Source organism: Garra rufa, chromosome 15 (assembly GCF_049309525.1).
Source record: "Garra rufa chromosome 15, GarRuf1.0, whole genome shotgun sequence".
In the NCBI taxonomy this organism is placed as follows: Eukaryota; Metazoa; Chordata; class Actinopteri; order Cypriniformes; family Cyprinidae; genus Garra; species Garra rufa.
Window position 1 is genome coordinate 34551848 of NC_133375.1, and position 27717 is coordinate 34579564.

At 35.0% G+C, this 27717-nt stretch overlaps 1 protein-coding gene across 3 annotated transcripts in view; it reads right to left on the bottom strand.

Annotated features, from left to right (window-relative positions):
- The window catches only part of atp2a2a (ATPase sarcoplasmic/endoplasmic reticulum Ca2+ transporting 2a), a 37745-nt gene that overhangs the window by 9041 nt on the left and 987 nt on the right, over positions 1 to 27717 (bottom strand). For all 3 annotated transcript variants that reach the window (XM_073819467.1, XM_073819465.1, XM_073819468.1), the window contains exons 3-11: positions 23593 to 23610; positions 23428 to 23510; positions 20970 to 21074; positions 20666 to 20804; positions 4546 to 4626; positions 4368 to 4453; positions 3815 to 4279; positions 1396 to 1484; positions 1166 to 1268 (exon numbers count right to left, since the gene is read on the bottom strand). In XM_073819467.1, the coding sequence (XP_073675568.1) occupies positions 1166 to 1268; positions 1396 to 1484; positions 3815 to 4279; positions 4368 to 4453; positions 4546 to 4626; positions 20666 to 20804; positions 20970 to 21074; positions 23428 to 23510; positions 23593 to 23610 (1169 nt within the window). The remainder of the gene's footprint in view (positions 1 to 1165; positions 1269 to 1395; positions 1485 to 3814; positions 4280 to 4367; positions 4454 to 4545; positions 4627 to 20665; positions 20805 to 20969; positions 21075 to 23427; positions 23511 to 23592; positions 23611 to 27717) is intronic.

Below are 27717 nucleotides of genomic sequence, written 5' to 3' on the forward strand. Positions count from 1 at the left end.
AGTCAGTTATCCCAAGAATGATTACATAATGTATTTATTAAAAGTGTATTTATATCTAGTAATCATATTCAAATTATGCCTTGGAGGACTACATTAAACTACAATAAAACATGATACTGGTCAGAGACATTCATGATGACGACATATGTGACCCTGGACCACAAAACCAGTCTTAAGTAGCACGGGTATATTTGTAGCAATAGGCAAAAATACATTGTGTCAGAATTAGTGATTTTTCTTTTACGCCATAAATCATTAGGATATTAAGTAAAGATTGTGTTCCATGAAGATATTTTGTAAATTTCCTACTGTGAATATATCAAATTAATTCATTTTTAATTAGTAATATGCATTGCTAAGAACTTCATTTGGACAACTTTTAAAGGCGATTTTCTCAATATTTCAAATTTTTTGCACCCTCCAATTTCAGATTTTCAAATCTCGCCCAAATCTTGTCCTATACTGACAAACCATACATCAATAAAAAAGCTTATTTTTTGAGCTTTCAGATGTTTTATGACCCTTATGACTGGTTTTGTGGTCCAGGGATACATATATCTCACACTACCATTCAAAATATCAGTAATTTTGTTTTGTTTAAGAAATGAATGAATATTTTAATGTAGCATAAATGCACTGAACTGAGCAAAAGTATAAATATTTGAAATTAAAATATTTCGTAACAAGTGCTCTTTTGAAGTTTTCCACAAAAATATGAAGCAGCACAGCAGTTTTTAACATGATAATAATCAAAAATGTTTCTTGAGCAGCAAATCAGCATATTAGAATGGTTTCTAAAAGATCGTGTGACACTGAAGACTGGAGTAATGATGCTGAAAATTCAGATTTGCATCACAGGAATAAAATTAAATGTTATAATATATTAAAATAGAAAAAGAATATGGAATATTACAATTTAGAATAACTGTTTTAAATGCATTTTAATTAAATTAGAAATGTTTATTGAGCAGCAAATCAGACAGATGACCCTTCAGAAAGCATGGTAATACTGTCCTTTCTATCTATCTACTTTTTTATACTAGTTTCTAGAATAAGTTTGGAGAATATCAGTTTCATAAATATTAATTTTGAATTTTATAAATATAAAGTGATGGATATTTTTGCATATATTATCCAATATAAAAAAGTATAATTAGAAACATACCTCATTATAATCCAGGGAGGAATCATTACACAAGGCACAGATGGTCGCCAGCTCCACCAACCCGTCATACTGGGAGCATCTCACTAGTCGGTTATCAAGGTATCTGAGCAACCAAACAGAATGATCAATAAAGTACATACTAAAACAGAAGCTGACAAAATTGTGAAATCATAGGCATCTGTTTGATTGCAGTACTACAAGCAAATCTGAGAGCCGAGACAGATACTCACACTTCTCCTTCAGGAGCATATGTGGAGCCAGAGATGGTGAATTCAGTCAGTGAGCAGCTTTCCCCCTCAGCCTTGTCTATGACAAACATCTGAAAGACAGTCACAGTGTTAAAGCAACAGTTTTGTCTTTATTTGATGCCATGTGGTTGCAAACTTGTATATTTTTAAAACCTATCCCACTTATTTTTCCCAGTAAGAGCGGGTGCAGCCATTTGTACATTTTGTGGGTCTGGCTTCCGGTCTCATCCGCTCCAGCTATTTTTAGCTGTACAAAACAGCTCATTTTGCTGCTTGATACTGCAAATTAGTGTCTTACCATATTATTTTAATGTATTATTTTAATTACAAATACACTGGTTTGTAGAGCAAAAAGTTCTCATTATTTCCCTATAGTGGTTAATGAACCAGATGTCTCGCCCGTAGGCTTACTTCCGCGTTGAAGAATAAGGTGGATAAATAACAGAATTTTGGGTGAACTGTTCCTATACCAATTGTTAACTGGATGCGTCAGCATGCTGTCCATCAATTTGTTGGAAAGTTAACTAACAGAAGATGGCAGCATAAGCTCATATTAGCATAAGACGATTATATGTACGTGATGACTCGGTGCTGCAATTCTGTCCTGTGTTATTATGTTTAAATAAATACAGAAACTGGCAGAACAGCAAGTGGGAGAGGGGCTGTAAGCACATAGAGACACAGAGACATGAAACACAGCTTGGCTTCTTTTTGTGTCGCAGACTTTAAGTTCAAAATACGCTGACATTCGATGGAGAGAAAAAAAAAAAAAGTCATAATTCGGACACTACAGCCATCTATCACCAAGCTCATTCCAGCATTTCTGCAGAGCGAGCAATTCAGTCCTGTGACAGAGATCTTTATCGGTGCAGTTCAGGAAGCTGCACCAAAACAGTTCATTTCCAGAGAATGACAGAGGATTTTTTTTTACGGACCAAAAAAAAAAAAAAAAAAAAAAAAACTCAAACAGATGTCCTGACTGAGTACTGTGGGAAATATGCAGAAGGACAAAGATGGAGTGCAATCAGCATGTGTTTACAAATGTATTCTAAGTTTCCAGTGACGAGCAATTTTTCCGTCCGCATTAAGGCTTTAATATAGGGCTTATATCATGACTATTAAATATCCATGATATTTAGTACTGACCTGAATAAGATATTTTACATAAAAGATGTTCACAAATAGTCAACAAGATAGTTAAATTTATAAAAAGGACCCTGTTCAAAAGTTTACATACACTCGATTCTTAATACAGCGTTGTTACCTGAATGATCCACAGCTGTGCTTTTTTTGTTCAGGGATAGTTGTTCATGAGTCCCTTGTTTGTCCTGAACAGTTAAACTGCCCGCTGTTCTTCTGAAAAATTAAGGTCCAACAAATTCCTCGTTTTTTCAGCATTTTTATGTATTTGAACCCTTTTCAACAATGACTGTATGATTTTGAGATCCATCTTTTCACACTGAGGACAACTGAGGGACTTATATGCAACTATTACAGAAGGTTCAAATGCTCACTGATGCTCCAGAAGGAAAACATGAGGCAGTAGGAGCCAGGGGTTGAAAACTTTTTGAATTTCACTTTTTTTTTCAGGGTAAATTTAACTTATTTTGTCTTCTGGGAAACAAGTAAGTATTTTCTGTAGCTTCTAAAGGGCAGTACTAAATGAAAAAATAAGATATTTAGGCAAAATAAGTACATATCTACATTCTTCATTTTATTCAAAAGTTTACACCCCTGGCTCTTAATGAATCTCTTTTCCTTCTAAAGCATCAGTGAGTGTTTGAACCTTCTGTAATAGCTGCATATGAGTCCCTCAGTTGTCCTCAGTGTGAAAAGATGGATTTCAAAATCATACAGTCATTGTTGGAAAGGTTCAAATACACAAAAATACTGAAAACTTTTTCAGAATTTTTTCTGAAGAACAGCAAGCAGTTTAACTCTTCAGGACAAACACGGAACTCATGAACAACTATCACACACAAAAAAAAAACACAGCTGTGGATCATTCAGGTAACAACAAAATATTTTTTGAACAGGGTCATTTTTATAAATTCAACTATTTTCTCTTGTGTACTACTTGTACAAATCTTGTGTGAAATATCTTATTCAGGTCAGTACTAAATAAAAAACATGCATTTTGTATGATCCCTCTTATTTTGGTATAATAATTAACATTTTGCAGATTCTGAAAGGTGTATGTACACTTTTGATTTCAACTGTATATGCTAGGGTACTCCTAAAAGTTGATAAAAGTCACTTACATGTGACTATATAGGCTATACAAATGTTCAATATTTATTTTCGAGGACAACAGACAAATGTGCATGTGTCAGAGTTTTTAAGTGCATTTAACCTTCTGCACAAAGCCTAGAATTACTAAACTGTTAAAAGAAGAGCTCACCCTACAGACGGACATCTGGTTGGTGGTGAGGGTGCCGGTTTTGTCAGAGCAGATGACGGAAGTGCAACCCAGCGTCTCCACAGAGGGCAGAGAGCGGACAATGGCATTTTTCTTGGCCATACGGCGGGTGCCGAGAGCCAGGCAGGTGGTGATGACAGCAGGAAGACCTTCAGGGATGGCAGCCACGGCCAGAGCGACGGCAATCTTGAAGTAGTAAACAGCTCCACGGATCCAGGAGCCGCCGTGGACGGGGTCGTTGAAGTGGCCGATGTTGATGATCCACACGGCGATGCAGATGAGGGAGATGACTTTGGAGAGCTGCTCACCAAACTCATCCAGCTTCTGCTGCAGGGGCGTCTTCTCCTGCTCGGTGGAGGCCATCTCGTCACGGATTTTACCGATCTCTGTGTTCACGCCTGTGGCCACCACTACACCTACGGCTTTGCCCGCAGCAATGTTCGTTCCCTGTAATGCACACATTTAAATGAGCATGAACAATACATGTCTTTTGCACCAAAAAGACAGAGATTCAGGTGAAGTCCAAATTTCTTACCGAGAACAACATGTTCTTCTTGTCCTGATTGACAGCACGGGGATCTGGCACGGGGTCGGTGTGCTTAATGACAGAGACGGACTCACCTGCAACATGGGTAAATTAATAGTAAAATACACAGATAAAAGTACTTGACACTTAAAATACAATAAATAAAATAAACTAAATGCCTTGTTACCTGTCAGGATAGACTGGTCCACTCTGAGCGTGGTGGACTTAATACCACAGATACGGATATCGGCAGGTACCTTGTCACCCACTAGATTAAAAAAAAAGAGGAGGAGAAGAAAAAAAAGGTATTTAGAACAAATAATTCAAATCTTCAGCTTCACAGCACAGTTAAAATTGCTAATAAATGCACAGAAAAAATATAAAAATATCATATTTTTAAATTAAATATAAAATATATATTTTGTTTAATAAAAAAAATATATAAAATTTAAAATATTACACTACCAGACAAAAGTTTTTGAACGGTAAGATTTTAAAAGTATATAAAAGTAGTTTTATTTTTAAAATATTTTTCAGGTTTCTTTGATGAATAGAAAGTTCAGAAAACAGCATTTATCTGAAATAGAAATGTTCTGTATCATTATAAAATGTCTTTATCATCACTTTATCAATTTAAAGCATCCTTGATAAATAAAAGTATTATTTTCTATCATTTCTTTCCCCCCCCAAAAAAACTATACTGACTTTAAGCTTCTGAACGGTATATAATGTTATAAATATCTTAAACAGCAAATCAAAATATTAGAATGATTTCTGAAGGATAATGTGACACAGAAGACTGGAGTAATGATGCTGAAAATTTAGCTTTGATCACACGAATAAATTACATTTCAAAATACATGCAAATTGAAAACTGTTATTTTAAATAGTAAAAATAGAGCAAAATAAAATAAAACTTATTTTTTTTGCTTAAATATCTTAATGCTGCATGTAATGCTGCATGTGTTATCCACACATATTGCATTATTGCAAGTGTCAGAGAATGCAGCACTTAGAAAGCATACATGTCCTTTGAAATCTTTTCCTGACTGATGAAACTGCTTGGCAAGATGGACCTTGGTGAACCCAAATCAAATCCACAAGTCTCTTTTGCACATTCATGAATGACTTGCAGGACTTAAAAAGACAACCAGAGAGAAAGAGAGAGTGTGTTCACCCATCAAGAACAAAGTAAACATGTAAGCTCATCTGCACCCTTGAGGGCTGAGAGAAGAAAATAGCATGGGGAGCAACAATGCACCGCGCCAAAAATGGAGAAACTATTTTGATATGTTCAGCGATGCGCTGATCAGGTTTAAACAAAGAGGCATGACAGCAGCTGCCCCGGCGCTCGACAGGAAGAGTAACGAAGGTTAACACCCCCCAAGCTGTCAATCAACTCTCCATGCACGTATAACTCATAGTATAACAATGACATTAAAGAGCACCTTTGAGGAGTACGTTTGTGATGAGATTTAATTGGCCACACTTCATTGTATAAAGTGTCTATTTGCTGATCAGTCCATGGTTTCCATCAGTGAATACTCAGAGAATCTGCTTGGCCAGCATGTGGACTGTGGTCCGCAATGAGAAATGGCAGGGCATGATAACAATGGATGCTGCCTGGCCTTGGCACCGATTGTCATACATGTGTGTGCAACAGGATCTATGCGCGGTGGATTAACGGCTGTGCTTTCACCACGATCTGTGAGGAGCTACGACGACAAGGTCACGCACACGAGACAGTGACGGCTTTTCTCAGAAAGACTTAATGGAGCTCAATTGCAACTTTCAGCCACCTAAATAGGGAACGAATGTACACAATGAGCTCCGGTTCCTAGAAGGTCATCCAGCATTGTTCGCTGGGAACAAGAGAACGAACGAGCTCAGCCAACAAGTACTCTGTTGGAGGAATGGACACTTGATGTGAGGATGATCAGAGGTTGACTTATGGACAAACCATTATTTGGAGGAGGAGAAGTGCAGATGAGGCTATAGATAAATGGATAAATAAAATAACTCTATATAAAAAAAGCAAATAATTACATACATTAATAAATAAAGTTACAAATTAAAACAAAAAAATATATGTAATTATTTACATAATTTAACTACACAACTATAAATAAATAACAAAAAAAGGAAATGCATTTATATAATTTGTTTGTGCAATATTTAAATATTCATTTAAATTCAATTCAAGTTTATTTGTATAGCGCTTTTCATGATACAAATCTTTGCAAAGCAGCTGTACAGAAGGTTACTACAATATATTCAGTAGCTTGCTAGTGGTGACTACTACATGTATTAATTGAATTATCTAAAAATAAATGTAACAAAAATGAAAAATTACACAAATTTAATTTATTTGTGTTTATATGTAAATATTAAAACTGTAAATCAAAACAAAGAAAAAATATACACAAAATAAATACGCATTTATGTAATTTGTGTATTTATTAATACACAATAGTAATATTTATTTAAATAATTACATACAATAATTACACAAATTAATACATAATGGCAAAAAGAAATAAAGATATGTATTTATGTAATTTGTTTATGCAAGGTTTAAATGTTTAACTGTCTAAAAATTAGTGGTGGGCCGTTATCGGCGTTAACGTGCTGCGTTAACGTGAGACTCTTATCGTGCGATAAAAAAAATATCGCCGTTAATCTATTCTCAAATTTGGGTTGGGAGCTGGGTCTAAACTACGCAAGCTATGATGACTTTCACCTTGATAGTTTAACGCGGATGTATACCGAAGACTATAGAATATGGTCGCGCGTTTAAGTCTCCTCCGCCAAAACACAGACGGGGTCGCGTCGTCCTCCATTCATAAAAACCGAATCTACTATAGCGAAATGCCACGTAAATTCGTAGTTTTTTGGATTCATAAATCAAATGTTGGTCTGTCACTTAATTCAAATCGCGATATGGACTAGTGTCTGTGAAAACTGAAATGCAAAAAGACCGTTTTAATATGAATCCGGTATGTTCCGTTTGCCTAGCTGTATGTATGCATTGCGGAGACGAGCTTTTACTACACGCATACTGAAACACACGTGACGCTCCCGGTAATTTTTGGCATTTGCATCTCACATGAACAGATAAACTCAATCTCCAAAACTGCTGTGAGTGTCACTTTTACCGTTTCATTTGAGAAAACTAGCATCATATCATACTGTATACACAGAAACTTCACGGCAACCTGTCAAAATAAAAGCACGGTGTAACATGAACGTAGAAGTAGTGGAAACGTAGGGGAAACACTGGCTACCATAGATATATATACGTAGATGTATATTTTTATCACACTGTACAACAATAATACTGTTTTTTTTTATTACAGTAAGGGCTAAATTTAGGGTTGGGTAGGTGTTGACGTTAAAAAAAACAATCTAATAGGTAGAAAAAATAATTTCATTGTTAGTTAGTTAGTAAACAGTACATCTTATTGAACATAATTTATTTTCATCAACAAATTATCATAGAACAGCTTTATGAGCTTTATGATCCATTCTCAAAGACTTACTTTTAGTCATTATTTGGGTAGCACACATATTCTGAATGCCTTCAGCAGAATTCAAATTAGCCATTTTAATCTAGATTAATCTAGATTAATTCCAAGATTTAATCTAGATTAATCTAGATTAAAAAAATTAATCTATGCCCACCCCTACTAAAAATAAATACAAACAAATACATACATACAAATAATTACACACAAAATAAATGCATTTATGTAATTGTGTATTTATGTAATTTAAATATTTAATTCTATAAAATAAATACATAAATCAAAACAAAAATACACAAAATATACTGTATATACTCATTGAAAATATGGGTGTTTATGTAATTATTTAAATAGTTAAATTTAAATTAATATAATAAATTACACAGAATAAATAAAAACAACTAAATTACATAATTTCTTTCTAATTGTCATCATTTATGTAGTATTTAAATATATTTCATTATACAAAATTAGTTCAAACTATTAAATAAAAATACACAAATGTATTTATGTAATTTTGAATTTAAATAATTTCAATATTTAATTGCATAAAATAAAGAAAAACAATGACAAAATGATACAAAATAAATATATGCACTTATGTATATCAGTATTTATGTAATTTATGTAATTATTTTTTTAATATTTATTTACATAAAATTACACAGAATAAATTATAATAAACAAATGTATTTAAGAATTTATGAAGCATTTAAATATGTATTCATCTTAATAAAATACAAATAAAATTACAAATAAAATAAATGTATTCATGTAATTTGTATTTATGTAATTTAAATTTACATAATACATTAATCCAAAAAAATGAAAAAAGATACACAAAATATGTATTTGTTGCAAGTATTTATGTAATTATTTAAATGAATTTAAATAATTACATAAATTGCAGCAATACTTTTCTTTTTCTCATGTACTTATTCATTCTGTAATTATTTTATGTAGTATTTAAATATTTGATTATATAAAAATAAAGACAAATAAATTAAACGAATTACATATTAAATTACAAAAATACACAAATGTAGTGAATATTTAATAACATGAAATAAGTGCATAAAATCGAAGCAAAAACACTAAAAAAAAAACGAACAAAAAAAAAACAATAAAAATATGTCATTTGTGTATTCAAGTAAATTTTTAAATAATTACTTAAAATAATTACATACGATTTATATTGGAGAATGTTTTTTAAACTTTCAAACAAGGATTTGTAAATCAAGTTTATCACGACAAACTTAGCTTTTCTAGTTTCTCTAGTTTTTTTAAAACATCAGGTAAATCAATCTCAATTCATTTTAACTTTTCAAATCTGAATCACAGTTCTGCATCATGAACTGAAACAGAATATAAAACACAACTTTACATTGCAAATTCCTGAATGAAGCAGTGGATTAGAAAAAGAGGAGCTTCAGACTTTTTTTAACAAAGTTCCCCTCTTCAAATTACATGGACACTTTTCAATGAGATGCTTAATTGTGCTGCTGACTAATGCAGGCCCGTACCACAAGGTGAGAATGACGTGTCTATTCAATTTCACTCTAGCTGAGAGCTGATTCATGACTTAAGAGAGGCCCGATGGCGCAATTCACAAGTGCGTCAACGCTTTCCAGAACATAGCAGCATTTATCAGTGTGCATATACAAAAAGTCCCAGCGATGTGCTATTTCAGGCGTATCTGGCCTCCAGGTAGAAGAGTGACCTCCGAACCCCTGAGTTGTTGGAGTTATCTATCCGCCCACTGTACGCACACAGCCTCCTCATGGGCCCTCGAAGAGCACGGAGAGCCCAGAACAAACCCAGCAAAAGGGACCTATACTCAACACCCACGCAAGGACTCACAACATATTCAGCTCAACTACTAATGGAGAGCTCAAGATCAAGAAAGAACACCGCGGAAAAGAAGATGCAGCATATACATGCATTCCAGCTGTCATATCATAAAGCACTTTAGTATCTTAAAATACCTTCAGCATGCATCAATCAGCAGGGTAAAATAGCTAACACCTAACTCTCCGCGGGAGGACGGAAAGCAGTTTCATTTAAAGGTTTATGCTTCCATCAGTCCCCCAGCAACACAGTCACAGCTTTCATTCCTCTGCTCATTATAGTGACGGCAGGACGCAGGGGTCAAACAAACATGCCTGCTCTTTACTCGACACATGTCATCACAGTATAGACATCTGATTGGCAAGGAACTGTTGAACTGTGACAGTCTCAAGGTCATTGGGTCAAGTTTAAAAATGACACTTGCTGCATAACACTTACTGGGGTGGAAATTTGAGAAAAGAGAATCTAAAAGATAAAATCAATATTTATACAACAGTTCTTTCTGGTCATCGTTTGGAAGAGAGCCTTTTCCAGCAGTGCAATATTTTAGTAATAACAGAACTCCAACGGTTTCACCGTTTGTATCACACCACTTGCAGTGAGTGTCGTGGCGGACCCCCAAATCCACTACATTTTTATAAATAAAACTATATTCCATGACGCAAAAACAGTATTAAGACTTATTAGGCAAGAATGTATTTGTTTAGACTTTGGAAAAAATTTGGTTTGCTAATAAAGATGTCTATTTGAAAATTTGCTTTAATGTTTTCAGAGATGTGAGTTCCAGGGCATCAGCAGCCGTTCAGCGCTTATGAACCCACCTAGAGCAGCCTTACCTCGGCCAGACCTTTTGTCTCTTTACCACTGGCTATGACGCCTCAATAGTGGTTAAACATGAGATATTTGTTTTGGGTAAATCTAACTCATTAATCTATGTTTTAGCGCAAACAGTTTTGGCAAAATCTCATCATGTTTATGTAAATTCAATGCTGTGTATCAGAGCGCTGCCTGTGTACTTTTGACTAAATTGCCTAGCAACATTTATAATGACTGTTGTTGCTTAATAAATAATTTTATTTAATAAATACTATTTTATACAAATAGCATGTATTAATAGTGTTTATTATTGAGAAACCGTGCGTGTGTTTGTGATGATGATTTTAGTTACATTGTTCCACCACTAGAGAGACGAGAGTTTGCGGTAAGGACTTTTATATATAAAAAAAAAAAAACCTGTTGAAAACTGAAGTTATTTTTATTTTCAACAAAAGCTTGATGCAGCTAACAAATGCAATGAGCAGTGCTCTCATCACCCTTAACAGATGAAAGGATAATAACATTACGACAAAAATAACGCTTTCCTTAGCTGACATTAAAACTAATGTTTTATTGTGAATATAAGATTCATCTGAAGAATGGATGCTGTATCAGATTCAGGTAATAATCACACTCCGTTGTTGTATCTAATGTAACTAATGTTGTATCTAACTGTTGTATAAACGCAATATCTCACTCGTAGATGTGAGATATGGCTGTACATCGGCATCACAGCCATGCTGACATACAGCCATCTCTCACATCTACTCCTAATCATTTATACAACAGTTCTTTCTGGTCTGCGAATCTGATTGGCTGAGAGCCTTTTACAGTGGTACGATACTCTAGTGATAACAGAACTCCCACCATTTCACCTTTTGTATTACTCTGCTTGCAGTATTTTTCACAGTGACTGTCATGGTGGATGCCCAAATTCACTATATTTTTATAAATTATACTATTTGTGTCATGGAATGTAGTTTTAAGAGTTTTTAGACAAGAATGGAATGGTTTAGACTTCAAATAAGCGTTTTGTTAATGAAGATAATGTCAATTTGAATATTTGTCTTTGGCTGAGGGCAAAATCTCATCACGCTATATGTTATGTAACTTTAATGCTGTATATCAGAGTGCTGCCTTTATACTTTTGACTGAATTGTCTAACAACTTTTATGATGGCTTTTGTTGTTGTTTATCAAATATTATTCAATAAATAATGTTTAATATAAATAATAGTAGTATTTAATGATTGTATTTAGTATTGGGGAACAGTGTTTGTGTGTGATGGTGATTTTAGTTACATTATTCCATCATTAGATGGTGACAAGAGACTGTTCTTATGAATGTGTCAGCAGTAAAGACTTTTATATTGAAAGAGACTGAAACAGGGTTGTAAACAAGGAAGTTATTTTTACTTTCAACAACACCTTGTAAGACGTACTGCACTGCGCAGCGCTGTCATCGGAAATCACCCTTAACAGACGAAAGGATAGTACGACAAAGATATTGCTTTCCTCAGCGGACAAATGAGGGTTTTTAAAGCCACTCTGTTTGTTGTTTCTTATATATCAGCACGCTGTGATTACCTGTGGCTATATACAGCCTGATATTGTATAATATTGCTCATATATATATATATATATATATAATTATATATTTAAAGGTGCACTGTGTAAAATTTAAGATGATCTCTAGACAGAGGTGCAATATAATATATTATAATATATATATAAAATATAACTTCAGGGGTGACATCATTTTATTGAATGATTAAGTAAATAATTCCTTAAATTATGTTTTAAAAGATATCTCACTATTTGTTGCTGTCAAAAACGGCGAGATTTTAATCCTGCATTGGCTTCTGTAGTTCTGTAAAGGGAGGGGTGTGCGGTGGACTGTTGCAATTCACAACCTCGCCACTAGATGCCGCAAAAATCTACACACTGCACCTTTAATGTTATTATTAAACAATTATTTTTTGTAATTTTTTACCATTTGAAAAGTTTCAAAAATTTCAAACAAGCAGTCATAAAAAGGCAATATCCTCAATCTCTAAACTACAAATCACTGCTTTTGAGCATGATTGGCCACTCAGAGAAGTGTGGTGAGGATTACTGGACACCTGTTCCAACCACATCTTTGATAAATAGCGCTAGCTATCTCCTTTGCTCTCATTCATATTAGCTCAGTCATTCATGGATCCTTGCTGACAGGCTGGGGGCATCAAACACCTGCTGGGCCCCCGCCACTTGCCACAAGGCTCCTCGGTGATAGGAGATGGTTACCAGGTCCAGCAGAATGATGCATGCCACCCTTGGTGCTTGAATTCCAAAAGCACATACTGTGCTGATGGGTAAGGCCAACGTGAAAGCGGCTGCATGAGGGGGAAATGAGGTGGGACACCATGGGCACTTCCCTATAAGGTCATCTCTCTGAGTGAACAATAGGAGCAGCTGTTAGAGCTGGACCCCTTCCACTTGACAATACCTCTGCACTGTACACACTTCAGAGAATTTCATTAGTTTCAAGTATTGTTCTTTCCTCAGATGATCAGCAATACATAAAAATGACTTACGTTTGAAGAGTGGAACAATGTCTAAAAAAAACATGTTTGACTAAATAAGGTCTTTCTGTTTGATGTCGTTAAACACTACATAAACATGTGACTTGATGGGTGTTTGGGCAGAATAAAAACTAATAAATAATCAGTAAAATATATTATATAAATGTAACATCTAATTAAAAGTTTAAAAACTAAAAGTAAAAAAAAATAAAAGTTCTTAATTTTATGCATTCCCAAGGGGATCAAACCCATTATCTTGTTTTTGTTAGTGCCAGTTTCTTATTTACTTACCCATCAATCCAACTTGAAGCTCTAACAATAGATCTAAGAGCTGGTAAGTAAATAAGAATAAAAATCGATGGGTAAGTAAATAAACTAAAAATAAAAAAAAGGTAATAAAAAAAAAAAGGTAATTTAAAAAAGGTAAATAATAAAATCATACATAAAAAAAAAAAAGAAATGATAAAAAAATTCTAAAGTAATAAATGCAGCAAAAAACAAAATATAAATGCAGTGATAAATAAATAAATCTATCTATGGGAAAATAGAAATTTTCTCCATTTTTCGTCCTGTCCAAAAGACAATTCATAAACACAAAAGTGCACTAACATGTGGACAGCCTAAAATCTAGAAACACATGAAACAAAACACACACACACAAAATAAATAAATAAATAAATAAATTTCTGAAAAGTCAAATTTAGATTTTATGGAATCTTATAGGGATAGTTCACAAAAAAAATAGAAAAGAAGAAATTGTTGAATAAAGTCATTATTTTTGTTTTCTTTCCACACAAAAAGTATTCCTAAAATTTCAGAACCATTGATGTCACATGGATTATTTTAGCGATGCCTTTACTACCTTTCTAGGCCTTGAATGTGGTAGTTGTGTTGTTGTCTATGGAGGGTCATAAAGCTCTCAGTTATCTTAATTTGTGCTCTGAAGATGAACAAAGGTCTTACTGGTTGGAACGACATGAGGGTAAGTAATTTATGACAGAATTAGAGATTCTTGCAATTCTGATTAAATTGTGAGTTTATAATTGAAAAATATTGCATTTGAACTGCCCAAATACCAAGAATTATCCTTACATCAAGCATTCCTCAAAGATTCCACCTGAGGTTATACACCAAAGCACCTTGGTTTGGAATAGCAAAGAGCATTGTAAGTTATGCTAATTAAAGCATCAGATGTGCGCTGAGAGGACTGCGAGGTGGGCCACATGCTGAGCTCGGCCCTGTGTGGAACTGATAGGCTGTCAGGGTGCTGCTGGCAGCATTTGTAATTCTGTTCACGACCAAACCGGTTACAGTCCCAGAGTCCTCTGCAGCGGGTGTGCTGAGCCGAGGCTCGGACTGCGTCATGCTCACAACCCACAGCAGGAGCAGAGACAGAGATTCAGAGACAGAGAGAGAGACCACAGGAAAGCACTTTAAACGATCGGCGCAGATGTCACACTACGAAATGCTCTCCAGATTCAGCCAAAAATCTCCAGGTGACCCGCTCTTTCTAAATTAATCACATCCAGACAGTGTCGGATGTGATGCGAATATGTTATCAAGTCCCTATCTGCAAGAATGCACTGAGACATTGTGCAGAACTGCAGATTTTGATAAATTACATAACAAATGCATTAGTGGAAAATGTTCTTAGGCTTATGCCTAACCACTATCCCCCAAAAAAGCACTATTCTACCAATGACCTCTACAAGGTGACATTGCAGTCTGTCTGGATCATATCTGACGTCACAGGCTGCAATTCTGTGGGACGCTGCAGAAGGGGTGGGCGGTGGGCCCAGGGCCGACACCTGTCATCTGCACCATTGTCAATGCGAGTTATAATTAAACCATTCCATAATCTAAACAGCCTATCAGTGCTAAAAATAACATCTACCACTATGCACAAAACATACAGCACCAGTTCTGCTGCAAAAAGGTTAAAACACTCTGCCAGTTCTTTCATGTATCAAATGACCACATCTGTCACCTGAACCTGCTTCCTTATAACACAGGCTCTGTTTTAAGCTTCTCTTAAGTTTTCAAAAACACTTATTAATGCTAGAAACCAGGAGCCCCATCTATAAAACATGTACACGATCAGATCTGATATTATATTAAATGTGAGTGAAAAATAGGCATTAAAAGAGAACTATTATGCCCCTTTTACAAGATGTAATATAAGTCTCAGGTGTCCCAAGAACGTGCCTGCGAAGTTTCAGCTCAAAATACTCCACACATCATTTATTATATCATTTTGAAAATGTCCATTTTGAGTGGAAGCAGAAACACGCTGTTTTCTTGCATTTCTCTTTAAATGCAAATTAACTGCTGCTTTGTTAAACTTCTAATATAACACACACATCAGAAGCACATGCACAGAAAGCGGTATGCGAGTACTAAACTAATTTCTCTTTCATGTCTTATTGCGCTTTAACTGTCAAATACATACAAGTTTATGTTAAAAACACAGGAGTTACAAAAACAGTCAGTTATGTCTGTGAAGGTAAACAGCCGGGAAAGAAATTGCATGTTTATATTAGAGCTGTGCGGCAGCAGCGTAATATACAATTAATAAATCAATCAGTCTTTTTTTCGTTTTCTGGGTTGGTAGATGCATCTGGGACCTGATTATAGCACTTAAACACAGAAAAATCTGATTTTCATGATGTGTCTTCTTTAAAATAAAACTATAAGTGCAATATGGCTGCGACTTCATTAAACTTGTTATTGGGAGTGATCATAAACAAGCTTTAAAGTCACGTTGTGCCACATGAAGCAAATTCCCAAATGAGGAAAAAAAAGGGGAAGGATTTAATTTGGTCCACTGAGAACTGATTGGATCATTGATGTTTGCTATTGCTATGATCTCATGTAATTGACAGGTTGTTTTACTCTTGTATCAGGAAAGAGAATATGTTGTTGCAAGAAGAAAGGAAAGATTTTTTAAATAAAGATTATGAGGGTACATGAATTAAAAAAGTAACAATGTGCACGGATAAATAATTTATAATAAACACTGCAACATACCATAAAAAGGATTGTCAATTTTAATATCATCAGCATTTTCCACCAAAATAAAAGCTTGATGGTTTAGTGTTTGCAGAAAGACATTAAGACAGCCATAGATATTAGTAGTCAATTTAATACTTATAACTTAATTATATTATGTGTCTTAAATACTGCTTTATTATTTTTCAGTGAAATATAACAATAGTAATACTTTTTTTATGTTTAATATTTTTATTTATATAATATTTGTTGCTATAATTTTTTTTATAGTCATATTGATATTTAGTTACAACATTTATATTGTGATGTTTATAATCAGAAATTGTGTAGTCCTACAAACAAGCACAGCAAACCTGGAGCTTTTTTAAAACTGCATTTTTTACAATGCATGCATGATAACTTTTTTTGTAATATTTAATTTGTTTTTTTTTGTAATACAAGGAGTAAGAATCATAATCGGATAATGATGTGGATTCAAACATCAGCGAATTAACCTTTAATTAAATTATCATTTTAAAGTAACTTGCAATCCATAAAGCAGGATGCTTTTATGCATTAACTCTAGGAACATTTGGGAAATCATCATACATTTCATTCTTAATATCCCATTCAAAGGAGTTCACTTTCAGAATAAAAATTTCCTTATAATTTACTCACTCCCGTCATTCAAGATGATCATGTCTTTCTGTCTTCAGTTGCAAAGAAATTAAAGGTTTAAGAGGAAAGAATTGTAGCTTCAAAAGGCTCTACACAATTCCAGCCAAGGAATAAGAGTCTTATCTAGCAAAATTATCAGTCATTTTCTAAAAAAATAAAATAATAATTTGTATACTTTTTAACCACAAATGCTCATCTTGCATTAACTCCAGGATGCGCATCTACAACTTCACGCATTACGTAATCACATGGAAAAGGTCACGCGTGGTTAGTTCTTCATCTTTGTAGGGTAGGGATGAAAAACTCCATCTCATGTTCTCCAATTTCATTGTTTTACCTTTTTTTTTGTAAAGGGCATTTGAATTTATTTGCAATTTGCTTTGTTAACACTAGGTCAGTACTTCCGCCTACGTCACACATAACTTGGGTCAAAATTATCGATTTTTCTTTTATGCCAAAAATCATTAGGATATCAAGTAAAGATCATGTTCCATGAAGATATTTAGTAAATTTCTTACCGTAAACAATTTTATTTTTGATTACTAATATGCGATTTACTCAATATTTAGATTTTTTTGCACCTCAGATTCCAGATTTTTAAATGGTTGTATCTTGGCCAAATATTGTGCTATAACAAACAATACTTTAAGGAAAAGCTTATTTATTCAGCAATTTGAAAGAACTGACGCTTATGACTGGTTTTGTGGTTCAGGGTCAAATATGGAAAAATATCCTGGAATGTTTTCCTCAAAAAGCTTAATTTCTTTAGCCTGGAAATATCCAGACCCTAATCTATTAAGATTTAGGGTCTGGCATCGAGCAATGAAAACTGCCTAACTCGAGGGGCGGCACCAAGCATGCATTTGAAACTCTAACTGCACGCAATTGGATAACGCCACGACCAATCACAACAATACACGCTTAGCTACCAGCAGAGCTAAATGATGTTTCATTAACAAAGTTCGGGAGAAGCGCGTCAGATACTTAGCGTAAACATCACAAGTCAATCAGCGCCATAGGTTTAAATACAGCTGACTCACCTCAATTCACTCGATGGTTTATCAGTAAACCTCCACCACCCCATCTCATCACTCCGAGTTCTCGCTACTCCTATTGGGGGGTAACGTACTCTGGGTTCGGGCCACTCCCGAGCTCGGAGCCCTTCACCGGACAGCACGCCAAACATGCACTACTATTCTCCGGCTAATTATATGTAAGCGTGAACCTGTGAACTGATAGATTAAACTCTTGCCGTATCCAGTCGGCAAAACAGCAAAAACGTCCATCTTGCAAAGGAACGATTCGAGTTTTCGGTTTTCTGTTCCTCTTTTATATGGAAAGCCAAGTCTAACTCGTTCATTGTAGCGGCCAAAGCAGTTTCAAACAACTTGTTGTTCATCTGTAGCGACAGCGATCTTTCAGAGTTTACTACATGATTCGGACGTCGCAGCGCTGTCATCATCAGCTTAGCTCGCCTCTGGCCCGCCTACATCAGATACACCGATTTGCATGGGCGACATTAGGGGGGGGCAAGGGGGGGCAGTTGCCCCCCCTGTGGTTAGTCATGGAATCCTCGACAGCCCCGCTGCAACTGCTTTAGCCAAGCTTAGGCTCGGTTGTACTTGGGAACTAGACGGTGCTATAACCCTCAAACGAAAGCAAAGCAATTGAAGATCTGGCAAACTACCCAACGTGTTTTTGCAGCGTTGAGCAATGTAGCCAATCACAGACATATCTGTTGTTTGCGAACAATTAGAAACACTTGTCAGAATTCACTCACTGCTGAAAGCGCCTGATCGGTTTTTATTAAGTGCTGTGAATCATCTTATGAGTGTAGACGCGATGTAAATAAAATATTAATTGTGTAGTTTAGAGAGCTTTATTAATTATATCGGAATTTTGTGAGATCTCTATGAACTTTTAGTGATAATAAGGGGAGCGTGCTTTGCACTTTCCAGGCTATAATCCATTTAGAATTTGTATGAAACTTTCGTTTTTCGGCACATGCAAGCTGATATGTTTTGGGAGTGACATTTGCATATTTACGCTGGGTTTATTCTCGAAATAACGGTGAAGCAATAGACGGGATAAAAATATATTTTCCCCTTCTCCCAAAACAACTTACTGTTTCAGCTATAAAATAGTTCAGTTTTGTATGTAATGGCAAAATGTTTATATTTAGTTTCGTTTTTTATTTAGCTAATTTAGAAAAACGCTTGGAGCATTTTTTATTCGTTAAATATATATATATTTACCGAACAGCGCCCAGCGGAAGACTGATCATAGTCTGTTTGATCAGTTTGCCTTCTCAAATCATCACGACTTGCCTAAAAGGAAATCTATAGATATAAAACAGTTCAAGTATAAAACAATGGTAGTTTAAACGTTACAGATAAATGTGCGCTATATGCGCATAGTTTGTGCAGAAAGTGGAAGCTAAAGCTTGCAGGACATCGAGGCACCAGCGCAATCACTTGCATTTTTTTCATTGGAAGCAATTTAAAATTATCCGTCATTTTCGCTCACAAAGTACCAGTAATACATCGAAAAAAACGTTACAGCATTTTTATAAAATAAAGAAAACAAAAATTATGTGCTTTCTGCCGTCTGGTTCTTGAACAGGAGTGCTTAACAAAATGAAGCGAAATGCATGCCTCACAGACATAATAAATACATTTATAGAAAGCTTTAAATTATTACTTAACGAAATAAAACAAATCAAAAGCACAAACTCTTTCATGTAATCCGTAAAGATGAATTTCTCTCTAAAGGCGCGTCCAAAAAGGAGATTGCGAGTCAGGATCTTTGCCACACTGACTCAGAATACACAAATTAATTAATAAATAATTCATTTATGTCCTTACTCTTTCCTCGACACATTCATTGTTATTTATTTTTGTCGGTGCTTGGGGCGAGTTTTAGCCTATTGTGTGCGCTTGAACGTGGATTCAGCTGCGCTAAAGCACACTAAACGGTGTCTGAGTCGGTCTCAAAAGTGAAAGTGAAAGTGAATTTCCGTGTTTTTTCCACCAGCGCGGCATTTTTTTTCTTCACCATAATTGATGGATGTCTAAATTATGAAAATAAGGAGAAGCCTAAAACAGGCCCGATGCCGGCCCGGGTCTGAACTATGACGTGAAAATTGGCCCGAAGCCGTAGCCCTGGGGTGTAAAAAAAAAAAGTCAGGGCCCATCGGCCCGGACTGAAGTGCAGCACTTTAATTGACTGCTTTGATGTGCTGCAATACCGTAGGGCACTGTTTTAATGCTTACATCTGATTTTTTTTCTTGCCCCCCCTGACTCAAGAGTCAAATGTCGCCCATGCCGATTTGATTGGTTCCCACAACTGCTTACGTATTGCAGTAACCTGCATCATTGCTCGATGCCAGAGTGTCTTGCAGAGACAATTCAAATTGTGCTCTCGCGAGACCTCTGGATTTCCAGGGTATAATTTCTTTGCAACTGAAAACAAATTTTTATTCTGGAAGTCTTTATCACTGAGGTTTTACATATTTAAAAAAAAAGAAAAAAAAAGAAAAAAAAAAAGAAAAAAAAAACAGAATCCATCTCTGAATGAATACAAAGCAAAACTATGAGAATCAAAAAGGATGATATAGATATAGATATGCTACTAGGTAGAGCATGAGCACTGAAAACATGTGATGTGGACTGACGCACACAGTCCTTTGAGAATCAACAGGTGCAGCCAAAAATACCTATACCCCTAGTGGAGCTGTACAGGGGCCATACAGGGACCGGAGAGTTGAGAGGCTGTAATTACCTCATATAACAAGCCATAAGTGCAATGATCACACAAATAACTGCATTCAGAGAAATAAGTGACTGACACTGTGATCCCATAGACATTATGATATAAAGGCAGCACTTACCAGCGATCTCCACAATGTCTCCAGGCACAATGTCTTTGGCTTTGATTCTCTGGACGGTCTTCCTGTCCTGACGGTACACCTTGCCCATCTCTGGCTCGTACTCCTTAAGGGCTTCAATGGCATTTTCTGCATTACGTTCCTGAGACGGAGAGAATCAAAGGTGAAAAATGTAGATTGTATTCACTTTGAGTTTGGGATGGGACTTTCTTTGTGAGAAACATGTTTGATAACAGTAATGATATTTTCTAATTGTTCAAAAATGACACACTTCAGCTGTAATCATTCAAAATTCATGACTACTGACCTGCCAAACACCTACGATGGCGTTAGCTATAAGAATCAGTAAGATTACAAAAGGCTCCACGAAGGCAGTGATTGTTTCCTCTCCCTCCTCGAACCAGGCTAATACCTGCAATAACAAAAAAGAATCATGTCACAACGCATCCCGTTAGATCTATTCAAGCATTTCACATTCAAAACAGCCTGTGGATATTTCAAGACCAGTAGATCAAGATTCTAGACGAGACACGCCAGTGACATTTGCCGTCTCATAACGGATTCAACACAAACCGTATACAAATGAGATTCTGTTTGGATTGCATAATCTGCATGACTTTAAACAACAAAGTTAAAACACATAGAGACCAAATGCTGCAGTATGTTTTAATGACTAGAAATAAAACTCCTACAACTCACTGCAGCCACAGCACGACATCTGTTATTTCCCTCATTTAGATGCATTATTACATATGAACTCCTTCTAAAAACAGAAGCAGCAACATCTATTTACTTTTCATCACATCATTAGGCATAGACTTTTATAGCAACTTTCAAAACAGTAGTTTTGCTTTGCACCTTTAAAATGGATTTGCGTGATCTTTCTCAAACAAAAAGTCCTTAGATGCATGGCATGAAGGTCATTTGCTGATTGAAGCCCTCCAATCAACATCTTGGCGGTGTTCTCACGAGACAGTGGAGTTACTGGTCTGTCTGTGGTAATGAGAAGCTTGCAACTGAAGGTCAGAGGCCTAATTTGGCCTGCAGAGATGCCCTCTTACACAGCCAACTACGAGACAGCTGTCAAACCACAGACTCCAACACCTCGGTATCACTCCGCTGAGCGATGCTGGCATACTTCTCTCCTTCCAGCAAACCAGCCAGTTTAATCTCATCAGCTATGTAGATGCATTGTAACTAATGATATTGGACAATCAAAGATAGCCTAAAGATCTGTCCTCACTTTCTTGATCTATCATGAAATAATTTATATTATTGCAATATTAAAATAGGAATATATACACTACCAGTCAAAAGTTTTTGAACAGTAAGATTTAAAGTTGTTTTTTTAAAGAAGTCTCTTCTGCTCACCAAACCTGCATTTATTTGATCCAAAGTACAGCAAAAACGGTAACATTTTGAAATATTTTTACTATGTAAAGCAACTGTTTTCTATTTTTTTATATACATTTTAAAGCGTAATTTATTCCTGTGATTTCAGAGATGAATCATTCAGAACACTGCAAAAAAAAAAAAGGGGCTTATTTTACTTAGTATTTTTGTCTTGTTTCTAGTCAAAATATCTAACAATTCTTAAATTAAGATGCATTTACTACATAAGCAAAAAGACATAAGATATTTAGTCTTGTTTTAAGCTAAATGGACTTAATCTAGATTATTATCTCCTGGAAACAAGACTAAATTTTGAACTTCATTTTGCCTATCTAGTAAATGCATCTTAAATGTAAGAGTTTTTAGATATTTTGACTTGAAACAAGACAAAAACACTAAGATAAGGCTTTTTTTGCAGTGAAATGTTGTTGTGATGTTCAAAACAGCCGAGTAGGCTTTTTTCAGGTTTCTCTGGCGAATAGAAAGTTCATAAGAACAGCATTTATCTGAAATAGAAATATTTTTTCCATTATAAATGTCTTAATCATCACATTTGATCAATTTAAAGCATCCTTGCTAAATAAAAGTATTAATTTCTAGAATTTATTTCCCATAAAAATCTTTGGATCTTTCTATTCATCATAGAATCGTGAAAAAAACTGGCAGTGTCTATATAAAAATACATTTTAAAAAATTCTAAATAAAAATTTCAAAAATAAAAACGTGCAATATCTTTTATAATTTATTAAATACAGTAAGCGCTAGGTTATTTACAGTAATAAATATTTTAATACATTAAATATTTAATATATTGATTTGTACCAACAACCTGCTACTTGCTAGGGCAAATCTTTTACCACTATATTAAGCACTGATCCCATACATAAATTTGATTGACAGCCTAACTACACGACCCTTTCAAGCCAAGTGTCAACTATAAACTATCTAGGCTAATTCATCAAGAGGTCCTTAAACCACAGCTGTAAAACAGCAGTGCACTACTAAGACGTCTTGCTTGGCAGCTAGTGACAGGCACTCAATCTCACTGAATGCTGTTGTCACCATTCCTAAGGAGTTCCGCTTCCTCAGCCGTTTAGCCCTTCTGATCCGCGAGTAACCCAAGACGAGGCATGCGAGACTCGAGGAGCTAACAAGACATCTTCACTTTCACAGCTCTACAGGACAGCAATCCGTGTTTATTTCAGTGCATGTATTGCTGTGGGTTGTTTCTAGTGTAAAGCAATCAACACCTTGACACGAATCTGTGCTGAATCACGTCTGAGAAATGGCTATACTGACCCTATTTGCACTTAAGGAATATTGCACCATAACAACAACAACAACAGCAGAAACCTGCCAGAACATGTACTTACAAATGATATACAAGCTGCCAGTAGAAGAATCCGCACAAGTAAATCTTCAAACTGCTCGATAACAAGTTCCCATATAGATTTTCCTGTCAAACAACAAAATTAAATCCATCAGAAACACATTAGTACAACAGTGATAACATGCTATAGTTTAAAATGTAATATTACCTTCCTCAGCAGGCAACTCTGTGTGGTTTGTTGAAAGATATGAAAAAGACAAAGGATAAAGTTACAAAAACTCATGTAAAACTCATTCCAAAGCGGAAACTGATTTGACATCGACTAAAGCACAATTGTCATTACATAACCTATTAAAACTCTAAGATTAAATTAGCCTTTACCTACAAAAAAAAAAAAAAAAAAAAAAAAAAAAAACACTGATAAATGTTATTCTCAAAATTTCACATAATATGTGACCCTGGACCACAAAACCAGTCATAAGGTTAAATTTTACAAAACTGAGATATATACATCAATAATTAAGCTTTCTATTGATGTATGGTTTGTTAGGATAGGACAATATTTGGCCGAGATACATCTATTTGAAAAATCTGAAATCTAAGGGTGCAAAAAATCTAAATACTGAGAAAATCACCTTTAAAGTTGTACAAATTAAGTTCTTAGCAATGCATATTACTAATCAAAAATTACATTTTGATAGGTTTACAGTAGGAATTTTACAAAAAAATCTTCATGGAACATGATCTTTACTTAATTTCCTAATGATTTTTGACAAAAGAAAAATCAATAATTTTGACCCATACAATGTATTTTTGACTATTGCTACAAATATACCCCAGCGACTTAAGACTGGTTTTGTGGTCCAGGGTCACATATCTCAGAAGAGATTTCAAGCAATAACTATTTCTGAGAAGAAAACTTGAACAGATATTTGGTTTTAATCCAAACAAGTGAATATTTGGCCTCTCTTTGAGCACACGCTGTGAAACATTTACAAGCTGTTTCTGAGCCGGGTGCTGACAGGAATATATTCACCCATATCTTCATAAAAGCATGATTCTGTATAACTGATGAAAGAGGAAGACTGGAGACCAGGCTTAGCTATGATTGTTTTGTCCTGCGACATAAAGTGGGAGGGATTTAAACATCTCTTTCAGCTTATTTCTGGCCTGTGTGTGCCTGTCTTCCACCTTGTCAAAGTCTAATGAAAATGTGTATGGCAAGCTGTTTTAGCATTGTTTTCCCCTCATCCATTATGACATCAGCACTTATTAGTCCAACCATGACTAGTATTTTTCAGTTTTACTAGTAGCTATTCATTAGATGAGCTACTAGTGTGTAATATTTAGGAGAATCTATTGACAGAAAGGCAATATAATATAGACTGTTTTCAGAGGTGTATAAAGACCTTACATAATAAACCGTTATGTTTTTATTACCTTAGAATGAGTAATTCTCATCTACATACACCGCAGTTCCCTTTACATGGAAATCGCTATTTTACGCTGCTATGTTTCGACAAACTGCTCTACAGATCACATTCCGACACTGTTTTTTTTTTTTTTTGCAAATAAAAACACTGACACAATGATGAACAAGTAACAGTGGATTCACACTGGGTGTCGGCATTAACGGCTCTCATTTACTTTGAATAAGTGACATCATGCATTGCCAAACTGTACTGTGGATCCATTGCTTTTCAACTTTTCAAACACCAATGCAGGCGTCAGCCAATCGGATCGCCTAATGCAAATACCCTAGTGCAGGCGACACCATGCAACACCAGAAAAGTGCAGATTCCAATTTATTTGTAAGTGTGACCTGTCGATACAGTTTTTTTTTTCTTTCTAAATACAAACAAAAATCAATACTTTTTTCCAACGCAAAAGTATAATATATATATTTACATAATAAATAATTATCAAACATTACAATTCCCCTAATCTGGACTAAGTTACAGATATTCTCTCACTTAAACAACTCGAAAAATGTGTTCAGTGACTGGAAAAAAGGTAGAAATAACAATTAACTGAAAATGTCTTGCTATATAAAACAAAACATTTGCAACAAGGTTTATAAATGAGAGTTTTTTTTCCCCTAACCTTATTTAATGTGTCAGCTTTCACATCAAATTCTCACTATTTCAATTAATTCAGTTAAAATAATAAGAATCTGTAGAGTTGTTACCATTTAAATGAAATCAGTATCAACAAACTCATTTAAACATGACATCTTTTCACTGCAGAGGAAACAGAAACTGCATCTGAAGTGGCATTAGATGTATTTATACAGACTTTTTGATGAAGATGAGGTGCCATAAATGCATTTACACTGCATTACTAATTTTATAAGATTAATGTTTTAAATATTTATTGAACATACAAATTAGAAATGTTGGGAAAAATGCAATGATACTTTTAAATATGAAACCAAACCACCAGCAGGTGGTGGCAAATGACTGTTTGAATGAATGAGTCATTTAGTCCTATTCAACAGATTTGTTCAAAAGGCTAATTCATTCAGAAACTAGGCAACTGTCTTTAAGAATGGGTTACTGAATCACTGACTTTTTTTCTGCAATGTGCATCTAGGCTATAACTTTCTGTGAGAGCTGTTGCGCTCATTTGCTATGATTTCTGCACAAGTGTCTCACAAACACTATATCGGGCTGTGCAAGCCTCATGTGGCATAACGTAAATACATTATCAGCCAGAGTAAATGTGAGGTCAAAACGGACCGACACGGAATCGGCAGACTGACCGCCCAGTCACCAGACAGGGCTGATCATACGGCCTGTCAATCGGTGCATCTCTAGCAATAACATAGTGCTTTACTGAAAAATTAAGTAAATATAATTACCACTGGCTACTCTCTGTTGTCTCATACGACATCTTTGCCCTGTGTTGGCCACCATAGGTTCTTTATGTGCAATTCACAACCTGACCACTAGAAGCCACTAAAATTTACACACTGCACCTTTAAGACAAGTAACTTAAAAATCTTGCCATTCATTTTTATGGGAATTTTTGCTTCCGACTAGCCTGTAGTCCAGTTGTTGCTGATATCTATTTTAGTTTTACTAGTAACTATTCATTAGGCACTAGTACTTTTTTCTATCCCAGTAGTTGCTTCTACACATATTCAAGCTTTGATAGTAGTTATTTATTAGATCGTAGTAGGCCCATCTAATAAATCCCAGTTGTTACTGACATAATTTATCCACTAGCTGCAATTGCTGCATTACTTGTCAACAGGACTTGTCCCCCCACCAAATGCGGGTAGACTTCAGCAGTGGCCAGTAACATGGTCACTCCCACTAGCTACTTTGGCGGGTTGAATTTTATTACAGAGCTTGACCTTAATGTTTGACAGGTTGATTTTTTGAAGGGGCAAGTGAAAGAATTTTACTTGCCCGACCAGACAACTAATCTGATTAAAACATCTAATTAGGGAAGCACCAACATTTGGGGCTAGAATGTTTTCTGATTTTACTTCATTTGTTGTAAACGACAATTGATAATTGGATAATGTATTGACAATAACAAGGTCACACCAGTTGAGGATTGTGCAGCCTGTCTTTGTGTGAGACAATCTTGTGGAAAAATATAAAAATATAATATATAATATAAAAAAACAACTGCACACAGAAGAAATATAGCTGACTGTAGTAAAAAAAGAAAAATAAAAAAATAAAAAATAAAATTACAATGTATACCCTAGTTGACATTGCAACATGACATGACCGTGATTGTAAATTGTAAAAAAAAAAAAAAAAAAAGATCAAACAAGTAGTTAATATACATTTTAGTACAATCTTGTCAGTGTTGACTGTTTTAGCTTGATTTGGTTAACGAAATAGTTCAAAACAAAGATCACAGCAGAACAGTCACTCATCTCTGAGCAACATACAGCAGTGTTTCGTTACTGAATGATTCAGCTTTGCTCAATGATTAAGTCAATGATTCAGTGGTCCATTCATAAAGAGAGGCACTTGCTTCATTCTTGAATGAATTAGCCATCTGAACGCATTGTTTGAAGGCATGACTCAATGATTCATTCATTAGAACAGACACTTGTTGCCACCTATTGGTGGTTTACTGTTTATTTAACATTCATTTTACATTTATATAATTTCATAATTTGATAGCCTATTTAAAAAAATTGGATTTCAAAAACCAAGCTATAACTTTTTTTTTTACTGTTGAAATTTTGCAATGTAAAAGCTTCCATGCTACATTTTAGCTTCATTAAACTGTCTGTGCAAATGGATCGGTTTCTTCTGCAGTGGAAAGATTGGTTTAGTTAATACGGATTTCATTTGAAAATGCCCTT